The sequence below is a fragment of the Atta colombica genome, unplaced genomic scaffold (assembly GCF_001594045.1).
Source record: "Atta colombica isolate Treedump-2 unplaced genomic scaffold, Acol1.0 scaffold38, whole genome shotgun sequence".
Lineage (NCBI taxonomy): Eukaryota > Metazoa > Arthropoda > Insecta > Hymenoptera > Formicidae > Atta > Atta colombica.
The window spans coordinates 1,625,008-1,638,864 of NW_017259490.1; the positions used below are offsets into that span (position 1 = coordinate 1,625,008).

Consider the following 13,857-nt stretch of genomic DNA (forward strand, 5'->3'; position numbering starts at 1 on the left):
TTTTCGTGCGTCGGTCCCGGTCGACCTTTCGGTTCTCGGATCGATGGCGCGCGCAGATCGAGTTGCCTTGGTCGAGTGAGTTCTTCCTTAGATCCTAATCGTCGTTCTTAAAATTATTTGTTGAGGCAGTTGAGTTGGCAAGAGCAAAAGTATCAGTCGTGTTTGTCTCATCGACGTTACCAAAGTCACCTCAAAGAAATTCGCAATTTGCTCGCCGTCGCTGCGGAATCAAGTCTTTCTGAAGAAGGAAACAGTTAATAGTTTTCATAACCCATCATTAGCTGACATTGAATAGCCTAGACCAGACCATTGTCTAACAGACAACTGTAGTAAAAATATCGCGTGGGTTGTAACAGATCAAATTATTCTTGATTTTTGAAATATAGCATGAATTATAGGTGAAGAAATGAGTTCAGCAGCGTTGCGTGATCTCCCTTGGTGTCTCACAACGATTCGTCGATTCGTCTTTCTTCCTTTCACTTTTTTCCATTATCATGGCGTTCACAATGCGAGGAACTTCATCAGAGCGTCGTAGATGAGTTGGGGATTGATGGTACCATCAGCGGTATATCTGACACCACGCAGCGAGCCGTCGTCATGACTGACGACGCCATACTCGCCCACGATAAAACCATCTGGTGTTCTCTCCTCGACTCTGTATTTCCTATAATTTCTGCCCTCCACTACATAACCGACCTTGTGACCATCCTCCGTCGCACCTGGGGTTTCCTCCGTGACAACCAATTGCGGCCCATGAACATTACCGTTGCTGCCGACGCTGACCGATTCATCGATTTCATAATTCTGCTCATGAGGCTCAACGCTTTCTTGACGATCCACTGGTTGGCCCTCAGAATCGTATACCTTACTGGGCTCGCCATATACTTTAGCCGGCTGCGAGTAGATTTTGGCCGGCTCGGAGTAGATTTTAGCTGGTTCCGAGTAGATTTTAGATGGTTCGGAATAGATTTTTTCCGGCTCACCATAGACTTTGGCCGGCTCGCTATAAACTTTCGCAGGCTCGCTATAAACCTTAGCTGGTTCGCTATAGATTTTAGCTGGCTCGCTGTACACTTTAGCCGGTTCTCCGTACATACGCTCGGGTTCACCATACACTTTGGCCGGCTCGCTGTATACCTTAGGGGACTCGTTGTAGGTTCGTGAAGGTTTGTACGCTTTCGACGACTGACTGTACACCTTTGGGCCTGATCGATTGTAAAGCGACGCGTCATAATGACGTCCCATCTTGCGTCCTTGAAGCCGATCCGTTGACATCTCTGGCAATTCCTCATTCAACTCTCGTCGTTCCGAGTTCTCTACGGGTAACTCATAATTCTCTTCCGTCGGTAGAGTAATCGCATCAACATCAATAATCCGCGCAGCCTCATTAATTTCTTCGTCCTGATGATTGTTCTCAATTCGTGGTGTCATGGTTACGCGGCCACGCCAACTCGTTCTCGGCGAATCCTCATCAACGGAGAATTCGCTTCTGTTTGATTCCGAAACGATGTTGCTAAGCTCTTCGGTAACGAATCGACCCGGCGGTAGTGGAGTCATTGTAGTCGTCGTAGTTGTAGTTGTCGTTGTTGTCATTGTGGATGATAGTGACATCGACGGTCTGCTGGTACTCGTCGAACTTCTAATTGATTCCCTGGTTGATTCTTTAGGAACTTCTCTATTCACGGTAGAGTCCAAACTTGATGGTCGCGTAACTACCACGGCGTCAGCGCTGTCGTAATGCTCCACACGTACTTTGTACGGCGTGGCCTCAACCGTGGATGTGACGCTGACACCAATCACCTTCTGCCGGCTGATTCCTCTGCCGATAGCTCCATTGGTTCCATTCGACCTTGAGATTGTTCGATCTTGATAGTTCGACGTTGGTACACTCGTCATCGTCGTTGTTACCGTGCTCGAAGGTGTTAGATGTGTCGAGCTTATGTCGTCCGGCGTGCTCAGGTCGTCGATCAACGACGCTAAATTTTGCTGCCGGTTTTCCAACGTTTTTTGATTTATAGGGTAGAAACGAACGATTTCCTCACGACCGCTCGTCTGTGGCCTTGATACTGAAATCGGTCGACCGCCGCTTGGGTTCCGAGATATTCGATAGATCGAGGCCTCGTGTTGGTGCGATTCGGCGGTCGCGCTGTCACCCGCTGTCGCAGCCGCGTTTTGACTACCACGCGGTCGGAAACCCCGACGTCGTTGCGGTGGCGTCGCCATAGCGCCGTTTATGAAGACTGAAAGGAATTCTGAACCGGCAACTATGTCGCTCTTCTTCGCTGGAGCGCCGTGAGTTTCTTCCCAGAATAGTGCCGCCTGAAGCAGTACCTGAAAAACCACGCAATTCAGTTGCAATTTTAATTAAAAGATCATTTATTTCATAATAAAATTAAAAACATTAATTTCCATTTTGTTTCTTAACGTTATATAATGCTATTAATTCTGTAAGGACTAATGATGAACTGCATATTTAAATAACTGTATATTTCTAAAAAAGATTTATTTATACTAAATTATTAAGATATCTTTTAATTAACATAAATTAAATGGATTTAATAAATTCAGAAACTGCATTACATAGCTTAGGAAATAAACTTCGGAGAGTTAAAACGAAGACTTTGATAAAAATCTAATTATTCTATATAAATGCATTTTATATGCGTGAAAAATGATAAAATGACAAATGACTCTTCCAGGTCTCAATCAACTAATATCATAGCGCATTCTAGATTTTCGCTTATTTATGTATCATTATAATAGTCACTCGTTCCATGACTTTCAATTATAAATTATGTGTTGCTCAGAAGACGCCAGTAATTATCGTCAATTCTGATTTTTAATCACCAGCTTATCGATCGCGTTCTTAATCGATTTCCTCTCACTGTTCACTGTAGTTCTATATCTATCTATATAATAAGATATGTGGCTATTGCGAATGTAATAAGATACCTGTGCGTGCTCGAGTTCTTTGTAAACACGACCTTGATGAGTCGCGCAGGTATAATATAAGGAGCCAACGTCACGAATATGATATTTATGTGAACGGTTTATCGGGATCCTCGCTTCGGGAAGATACGCTCACGGTAAGCGAGATTATCGTTCAAACATAAAAGTTATACGTCTAATAATGCCGGAACCATTACGCGCCCGGGACTTGCATTTGCAAACAATGGCGAGCCATTGCATCGATATGACGATCAACGGAAGGGAAGCAGAATCGTCGCGCGACGTTATCTGTAGGTGAAAATCTCGGAACGAAACAGGTATCGATGTTTGCACGAAGCGCGAAAATTCAGGTAATAATCACCGTGGAAAAAAACGCTTCATTGACTGTTTACATTCGTACAGTCTTCGTCAGAGTTCAGGAATTTCGTAATCTATTTATGCGAACCTTGAAGCAATTTTAACCATTTTTCTTCACCATTAATATCCATATTTGAAATACTTGTATACGCAGGAACACAATCTACATTCATACATTGTGATTATAGTGATCATCGTGGAGGCTACGTGACTTCGATCGTGCGAACTTGAGCGATAGGTTTCGCGCAATGACGCATACACAGTCTCAGGTGTGAAAATATTGCCGTTCGTGATGTTCTACAAACTGATCGTTTGTTGAAAACGGATGAGGAAAATCGATTTTTAACGTATCGACAACGAAAATTTAAAAAATTCAGATATTCGCGCGGAAGGACATTCCTCGGATGTGGGAAATGAGAGAGCGATTGTAATGAGTCGTTCAACACTACACTGAGTGTTTCAAGTATTCGGCGACTATCCCAATAGCAATTAGGCGTGCGTGCTTCTCACGTGCCGGGAATCCACGTCCAGGAGATAGTGGCCACCGCCAATGCACGCGGATATAAACGCTTAATTTATTTCTTATTACGCGATTGCCCGACGACATGCACAGGAGAAAGGACGCACAGGGTGCCATGGGCGTCGCAAGAGAGACTTGCGAAAAAGATGCACAGGCATTTACATTTTCAGGCAGAGAATTTGTTTGAATAATGTTTTTGACAAAGATTTTATCAATCTTTTCATTAATCTTTTTAAATGTTAAACATAAATAATAAGTAAATGAAGTGATATGAATTTTGTGGTACGCATTTATTATAAAATAGTAAATTACATAAATATACAAGAGAACATAAAATATATATTTAAAAAATTATATTTTGTTACAATAAATATATTATAATAACATATTATATAACAATATGTTATAACATCAAACTGTTTGAAAATAAATAATAAAGAAGTTTAAAGCTTAGAAGTCCTGACGACGCTCATGGATCCTCCTATAATCTTGACGACATTTACGAGATAAGAAGTACAGACGTGTTTTGGAGAACTTAAAGACGACGTGCCGGGTATTATTTTAATTCGCGTCGGAGCAAATTAACGGAAATTATTTCACCTGCTATAATTTCGATTAGTAATCAATGCACTCAACCGACAAAGTACATGTTTCTCGCGATTCGCGTTTTATTGATGTTATTACGCGATATCATGGCGTGATAGCTGCGCGAAAAAGTAACAAAAGAGAAAAGAATTACATTTTTCTTCGCGTTGAACACGAGGTTTCTTATACGGGACATGATGGTATAAAACCTGCGTGAATTTAAAGAGAATATAAAAATGTCCGGATCTCCCGAGTTGATTTTATTGCCGGACTCTCGCCATTGCATTACGGCGCATCGTGTTTCGTGTTGCAGCGCGCCATCGAATTTTTGCGACTCCAGGAAGGTCGCTGTCGTCCTTGCCACGAACCAAGTGACAGTTTGCCCGGCAGAATGGTTAAGATTAAGTGCACCGCCGTATAATTGTCCAGGATTCTTTTTATTTTATTGTTTCATTTTTGAGAATCTCTTTAATTCACAGTTCAATTCTCGAATAATGTGATTAAAGGATAAGCCATCAAACATGTAACAATTTATACGCTCTATATATATATATATATAGGATTTTAATAAATAATTTACTGTCAGATAGGTATAAATATATTATTTCGATAAGAATATCTTTAAAATTTTGCTCATGTTGCTTAATTTTTGCAGATACATTTCCCCACAATCCTGATAAAAGTTAACTATTTTTCATATTCTTGCAGGTCGATTTCTTCAATTACAAAAATAATTTAATTTTTATACGTGGATCCGTAAATAGAACATGCATATAAAGACTAAGCACACCGTGTGATTATTTAGAAACTTCACAATTATATCATCTTATTATTTTCTTTGTAAGAATCTTTTAATTTATAGTTTAATTCATGAAAAGTGACGTGATTAAAGAACAAGTTACTAAACGTATAATTAACGATTTCTGCGGTATACATATCAGATTTTATACTTATAAATCTTGTATGAAATCTTTAAATATAATTCGAGTATAAATAAATTATACTATCGAACAGATATAATTATTATTTCGACGAGAAAATCTTAGTAATTTGTGTGTGCACGTTAATTTTTGCAGACATACTTTTCTACAACATAAAAGGTCCCCAGTAGCATATGTTGCTGTTATATACTTTCTTAAACGTTTGTGGAACATATATTAGATACGTTCAGAAAAAAATATAAAATGTATATATAAAATGTATATAAAATGTATATGAGCTAATAGGTGCTATCTGGGGATAGCTATTCTTCATATTTGAATTTTCTACCGCTCAACTTCTTCGATCATAAGAGTGATTCTATTTTTATACGTGGATCCATCATGCAGACAGAATGTGTATGAAGCCACTACTGATCATGTCGCGTTCCTTGCCACAAAAGAAACGAAGCTGTAAAGCAAGAGTGGGGTATAGTGTAGGTGACAGGAGAGAAGGGTGGCAGGAGAAACCTGTAGCGTGGGTGTATACGTAGCTACTTTACGATACATGTGGCGACACATTATTTTCGCCTGATTCTGGCGTCCACACTTTTTACTTAAAACATCAAATTTTAATACATAACAAATAATTGTTAATATAGAATCATATAACGATTAATAATTGCATTTTAAAGAAAAAAAAATACGATAAAAATCAAATGATCATTCTGTTAAATTAAATCCAGATTCAATGTTCAGAATAAATGTGCAGACCATACCTGTCTTTTATGAATTATTTTATTAACGGCACGTTTTGACAATTATTTCAATATTGATTTATAGCGCATTTGCAGAACTTTGTTCTCGCTTTTATTACTTATCGTGCCCCCGCGATTGCGAAAAGGAAGGTAAAGAGAAGGAGGAAAGGAGGAGGGTTAAGAGTTACTCTGAATAAAGAGACTGAGATCCGCAAACCGGTACCACCAGTACCATATTCTTGCATCAATGATGGGAAATGCGCCCGTGTCTCAGAAATAGACGCGCAATTTCTGCATCATACGAACATATATTATTATTAAATAAAGCTATACTGTAAATATTTATCTGAAACATTATAAATTATTTGATATTTGATTATAATTGCATAATTGATTAGAAGTTCCATTTTTATATTTATTACTGCTGTATATTTATCACGCTGATATCTGAGATCGAACGATTCCTCCGCTAACGAAGTCGTTATATATAAATTTATTATATCGATTTCATCGTAGATTCATTTATCACACAAATGTATTACAGCGAGTGCAAAAAGTTCGTACAGGGAAAATACAATTTAAAAAAATCTTATTTTTAAAAAGTGAACATTATTCCGCAAAAAATGACTCATTGAATTGATGTTGATATAATACGATAATATCGACACCAATTCGACATCAATTTAATTTTTTTTAATAATAATTGCTATGTTGTCTGCTTTAAAACTTCTTTTTATTGAGGCAAAAACTATCTCAGCGAAGAAACTTTCAAAATAAGTTACAAAAACATTCTCTTGAACGCGGTCATTGATACCCAAACAAATTCTTCTAGTCAGATCTTAATTTTTCAAAGCAATATATCTATGCATATATTTATTGCGATAAAAAAGTTTCAACTCGTAGACGACGTACATACTAAACATGGTTGTTTGCTATATGGTTAATTCTTTACGGAAAATTAATACTAGGCCCCTCGGGATGATCGAGTGGCTAAATAACGATTCGATGTTTACTCGCTATTGTATATTAGGATTAATCATACTGTCCTCGGTTCACACATGCTCCTATAAATCGGAGTAATAGCGTGGGCATAGATAGGTATTGTAAATACACGTAGAATTAATATTGGCCAATTTATAAAGCGGCTGGGCAACTGAGATGCTAAAAGGCGCGCGCCGGGTCTAGTTGGTTGGCGGAATAGAGAATGGTGGTTTCCTGTTGAAAGGAGAACACTGTACTGTCGTGCAGACACCTCGGCGTGAGGTCATCGACGGCGTGACGGTGTCGAATCATATCATGAGTGTATGTATCTGCTTGAGTGCGCACGCACGTATGCACGCATGCACGTTTTTTATGAGTACACTCTCGTAAACGATGCATCCCACGCGACAGTGTCGTTTATTATAAATGAAAGAGCGATTACCGCCGCTCGTGTTACCGGCGCTTAATACGCGCGATGATTGATGACCTTTTAGCGCAACTAAATTAGACATGTCGCGCGACGCGTTCTCGTATTGCCATATCAGATATTTTTATTCATTACATCTTTCTTTTTTTTTCTTCCGCCATATCTGCCGGAGATACGTTCATTACCGAAGAATGCGAAGTTTATCAAGAGACGCGTCAAGGTCCATAATCAATTACAAATAACGCATACTCGCGATATTGTTTTCATTATGGATAATAAATTCTTTTTTTTCTCTTGAGATTGGCCCAACTGCCCCACTATGATAAATCGTGCTAATATATTTATACGAGCGGTGTATCGACATCAGCGGTATTGGGGGTAATTTATTTCATCACGCTGATGTCTGAGATCGAACGATTCCTCCGCTAACGAAGTCGTTATATATAAATTCATTATCGATTTCATCGTAGATCCATTTATCACACAAATGTATTACAGCGAGTGCAAAAAGTTCGTACAGGGAAAATACAATTTAAAAAATCTTATTTTTAAAAAGTGAACATTATTCCGCGAAAAATGACTCATTGAATTGATGTTGATATAATACGATAATATCGACATCAATTTGACGTTTAATTGACAGTGTTTTTGCTAAATAATTAGCAATTTAATCATAAAGAATAAAATATCTGATAAAATATTTTTAATGCATGTTTATACATATTTATGTATATTCATGAAACATTTTTTAAAAATATCGCTCATCTTTATCAAACTAATTACATCATGAACGTTGCAAATATACAACATTCACTCAGTAGGAGGTTAATGAAATTTTAATTCAAATCAAATTAAAAAGCAAAGATGTTCATTTATTATTACTATAATAATATTAGAAAAAAATTTACGCATTGTAATACAAACTCGTTTTATTGTATCGTATTGCGAATTGCTTGTAGTTCTTCATAAATACAACACAAATATCGATAGTTTTCACGCGTTAATTATTCTATTTTTAAGCCAGGATTGATTAAAATCAAAACGCCCAGAACATTCACCTTCTTCGAACGTACTTGAATCAAAGTCAACAAGATATGCGATTGTGATCTATATTTCGGCTCTCACGCGAAATACAATTTAAAGCAGCAATCAGTGATACCGATTAATAAGCAGGAATTCACGCAGGAATTCGCGTGGGTACCACGAAGTGATGAAGAACATAACGATGTCTCGGGCAGACGGACTTATCCGATGAATTATAAACAATATGCAGGTGCGGCTGGTCTTAAAAGATGATCATCGTGAAAGAATCACGGATTTGTGAACCAGCGCGAGGTGGGCGCGAATCAAGTTAATGACGTCGCCCTCGTTTCTTTTGACATCTCTTCATGAATATTTGCGCTGATCTGTGCGTCCCATTTTTATCTCACAATCAGACAAAAAGTAGTTTCTCTTTAATGCCTAACACACTAAATTTCCAATTTTTTCATACATCTAACTCTTTATCAGATAAATATTAAAGCACTCGGAATTAAAATGAATCAAATGATCCGTAACTCATGATTAAGATTTATTTTAAGCACATCATTTCAGATAGATTTTATAAATGAAGGATTTACTATAACTATAAGCATCTTTAATGTACACTGCCTAATACGGCGTATAATTATTATTTTTATTCGCAAAAAGTAATAATTTAGTGCTCTTCTTAATGGACTCGAAACACAGCGAAGGTAAACGAGGTAAAATGCATATCATTGCTACACAAATGGATTGTCAGCATTCTTGACCGATAATTGTCTTTTGGAATTCTTCTTGTATATCCGGTTCTACGTGACGCGAACGTGACAATGTGAAGCATGTGATCGAAGAATCGTTCGAGCGGTGAATGACACGAGCATATAAGGTTCTGAGGAATCTGCGAAAGAGATTCTGCGAGACCGATCAAGGTTGCGCTTGGGTGTGGTATAAGTCTCTAAAGTATGTATGTGTAAGTGTATATGTCTTTAGACCTAGCATTATACGGGATGCACAGCGGAAGAGTTAGCTGTCTTCATGAAAAGTCTTTCATTTCATTGGAAAATATTAGTACGAATTCATTTGTAATGATTTATTATTTCATTTATTCAGCTATATGAGATCAACCATTTTGAATTTATTTTTTATTTCAGATTCGAATAAAACATTACCGAATTTTTTTCATAAATATCAAGCGAGTAATTTACAAAATAAAAAAAATATTATCTCTAAATGATCGTCGGTCTACAAAGACTTAAATTACTATCAAAACAAATGAATTTTAGTTTCTTTTAAGATATATTGTTCTTATTTACGTAATTTTTTTAGTATTTTTGGTATGCGCATAATATAATTCGCATTTCTCTTTAAATATCATTATCTATTTAGATTTATTTAGAAATTTCAAGATCATAATCGTAATTTAGACTTAAATTTTAATATGACAACAGTTTCATTGTAAATATCTCAATATAACATGGATATATCTCACGCGCGCGTGCGCTTCTTATCGATTAAATTACAATGTAAAAAATGCGTAACAGATCGCTATTGAATCGATTTCTAGGAATAAGGATAAATAATGCGCTAAAACTATCCATAACTTATATTTACATTACTTGTGCAAATATATGTCATATATATTTGTAACGAGCATATCAGAACATGTCATTCATAGATTTCTATACAATTCATTCGATATAAAGATGAGATTGGAACAAAATTCGTACACTTTAAAATTCAAGCAATTGTGATTTCGTTAAAAATAAATTAAATTTAAATTAAAAAAAATAGTTTTAAAACTTAAAATCTCTACTTTCGAAAGTTATTACGTCTTTTGAGTTTTGGGAATTTGATATATAAAAAACTATAAAATAGACAAAATTTGCTAAAATTTTCGACTTTCTAACATAAAACCTAAAGTTTTCTCTACAAAATCGTTTTTAAAAATATTCCTAATGTTTTTGTTATTAAGTTATTGCTCTTTTTATTAAATAAAAAGAACTTTTAACATTGATTGTTTATAAATATTAAAAATCATTGTACTGCAATTTAAAAGACATTCTTAAAACTAAAATATTGTTCTATCAAATGATATATATAATTGCTAATTTTTTCTTAAATATGTAAATATAATACAAATGAAAGAGTGTTTTTGTTCCAATTCAGTACAATATTTAATATTAAAATATTTAAATGTTATATGGTAAAATATTTAATATTATATGGTATGTATTTATTGATTATTTGATTGAATCTCACAAGTAGGATATGAGTGCAGAAGATTATAAATAATTAGTAATTATATTACTCTGAAATATGACATAATGTATATTCGTTCGGATGGCTATATGAAGCATAATTTGAGAAATTGTATATTGAGTTAATTTAAAAGATATGAGATTTATGTTTCATCGCGTTTATCGGTTTTTCATGCTATGTGAAGAATGATTTTCTTCATAGATTTATCCGTAAACATCCTTTTCTAAATCAATAATCTCGTTTTTCTCTTTATTTAATGACATCTGCCTCCATTGATCTCGTAAATTCTTATAATTGTAATTAATTTCAGAGATTACGGTAACAAGAACTAACACTGTCATTAAATGATTTATTATCACAATTAATTCTTTGCAAGTCAATACAAGCAATGAAAAAATGTCGGATGAAAATAAAAAGTTTCGATGCCTATCTTATGATTCAAATACTTTTCGGAATTTACTTTATTTACTGTAGAGAATATATCTGTGCCGTTAATCTGTTTGACATATTTTTCACATTGAGGATATATATATATATATATATATACTTCGATTGATATCAGAGATTGGTAGAAGATTTATCGCATTCTATCGCCAAGACAGTTAAGGGTCAGTTTTCAATGCTTGTCGAGCGAAAGTTTAACTAACCTGCGTACGTCGACAATACTTACACAATGAACACAGTGGCGTAATTTCGTACTCAGAGTCGCCGTTTTATAAATATGCCCTCCCACACGCAGCTTCTAAATAATTTACGTAAGAGACGCGGGCGAGCGCGTTCGCGCGTTTTATAAGTGCGACACGGTAAGTGATATCTAAAAGATAAAAGAAACCGCGAGATTTTTAAAATAAATCGTTGCATTAAGCAAACTCGGGAAAAGTATGTTCCACACAAAATATCCGCGATATGTAACGCGTTTGCGTAGTAGTTTATGTAATACAAATTCCACAGAAATTACTTAATATTACTATAAACATTATTAAATTATGTCTATTACAGTTGGTACAACATATTACAATTATGTCTATTACATGTCTATTATAATTGTATTTGAATATTACGAAAATAAGTGAATATAAAGTTCTAGTAATTTTTAGAGTAAAACAAGCCATTTACTTTTATATGCGAAATACATATAAATAAATCTTTTAATAATGTAATTTTTTATTAAAAATTTAAAATTGAATCTCCATAACTTATTACTTTAAATACAATAAATAATTTCCCATTCTACATTTACGATATGAAAACGCGTGCTTTTCAGATGAATTCTGTACATTAGCCGAGAAATGATATGTTTGCGTGTAGATCTTGTTACGCTTGGACTAGATACCATCGCCACTTCGCAATTCTAATTTTGAGAGCAGATCGTTTAGAGCAGATAAAATCTCTCGTTATTAAGAATCAAAGTGAAAACGCATTACGTTTTCAAAAAACGTTTACGCATACTCTTTCTTCAGCATTGAATAATGACAAGGTTACACAGTGTCACGGAAGAATCCTGTGTAACAAGAAAGTAACAGGCATGTATCGAAGGTATTCGGGTCGTTGTTTAAGTCGAGTTGTGGCGCCTTGCATCGAATACATCATCCTTAATGACTTCCTTATACGTGGGCGTGTTTGGATTTTCGTATGCGACATTCGCGCAAAGAATGGATATTATCGATAGATAACAGTGATGCGATAACGTACAAATCGAATCGGAACAGCAAAGAAAGTTATTTTAACTTTTACTTTATTTGTTGCTTCCTCTCATGAAAATATAATGAAGAATATATTACGAATTATAAACTCGTGTGCATTTATGCAGATATGCTACATAGTTGAAAAATTTGTGTTAAATTAAACATATTTTACGTATCAAATGGCTCGTTTATTGTACTGAATTATTTAAAAAACTTTGGTTATATGTATATATACACACAAATCTTTAATCTTAATTTGTCAATTTAATATAACTTAGCTTTGTTAAAAAGTAACATTATGTAAACAAATCATTACAAAAAATGTAATACTTCGATATAATTTGGAAACAAATTGCAGAAATATTTTTGCAATAAAATTAATATTTATACAGTAGACTAAATTAATACGTATATTTATCTTTTATTTATTTATTTTAAAATGTATGTTTCAAACTACATTATTTTTATTCACTTATTCATAGATTGTGTTATTTTAATAGTATATAAGAAATGTTTTAAATATTAATTTAATACAATAAATATTTAAATAATATAATTACATTGTGTTACATTAACACTCAGATATGTTAAAAATTCAATAAAAATTTTAATATCAGTATAAAATATTTTTTTACTATATGTGATCATTTTTCAACACGACCGACCAACTGTAAAAACACATCTTTATTTGAGTAGTTTTTTGGAAGCATTCCGTGAGGAACACAAATCGACACAAATATCATCTTCTGTCTTTATTTCTTATGAAATATAAAGAAAAACATTTGTGTCAACTTGTGTCATTAAATTGAAGGCATCCTTGTATTAAAGGATGCAATATTTTATAAACCTGATTTACGATCTCGACATATTTAGTAGTAAATCCTTCGTTCTTGTAATTGCCTAATATTATATAAAAATTTTACAAAAACATTTTTACGGCGTAAAGAACGAAAATGCCAACTCGTTCGCAGATCGATTTGCGATATAGGAATCACTGGAGTTACATTCTTTCGTTATACGCGAGGCGTTGCCTCCGAAAGTGAAAGTTCGAAAATTACGGTCGATTACGTGGAGAAAAGTTTTTTTGTTCGGATGTGGAAAGAAGATTTCGCCGATCTAAAATGAATAAAAATACTTCACTGATGCTACAGTGGGACTTAAAAAACCTGAGACAATGAGATTTACAAAGAATAATAATTCTCTTCGACGATATTTTTTAATATTCTTTCCATTCAAAACAGATCAGTAAGTTTTGAGATAAGTTTAAAAATTGTCAAATACTTTAGAAAATATTCCTTTGACTACGAGATACAGAAAAAGAGAAATAATAAATTTGCAAAATAAATAAAATATGAATATAATTAATATAAATAATATAAATAATAATATAAATAAAATA

At 34.5% G+C, this 13,857-nt stretch overlaps 1 protein-coding gene across 1 annotated transcript in view; it reads right to left on the bottom strand.

The window, feature by feature from the left end:
• Positions 1–433: 433 nt before the first annotated feature.
• LOC108690841 overlaps positions 434–13,857 on the bottom strand; it is a 50,398-nt gene continuing 36,974 nt past the window's right edge. Inside the window, exon 5 of the mRNA XM_018198351.1 lies at positions 434–2,331. Coding sequence (XP_018053840.1) covers positions 502–2,331 — 1,830 coding nt within the window. The 3' untranslated portion in view covers positions 434–501. The remainder of the gene's footprint in view (positions 2,332–13,857) is intronic.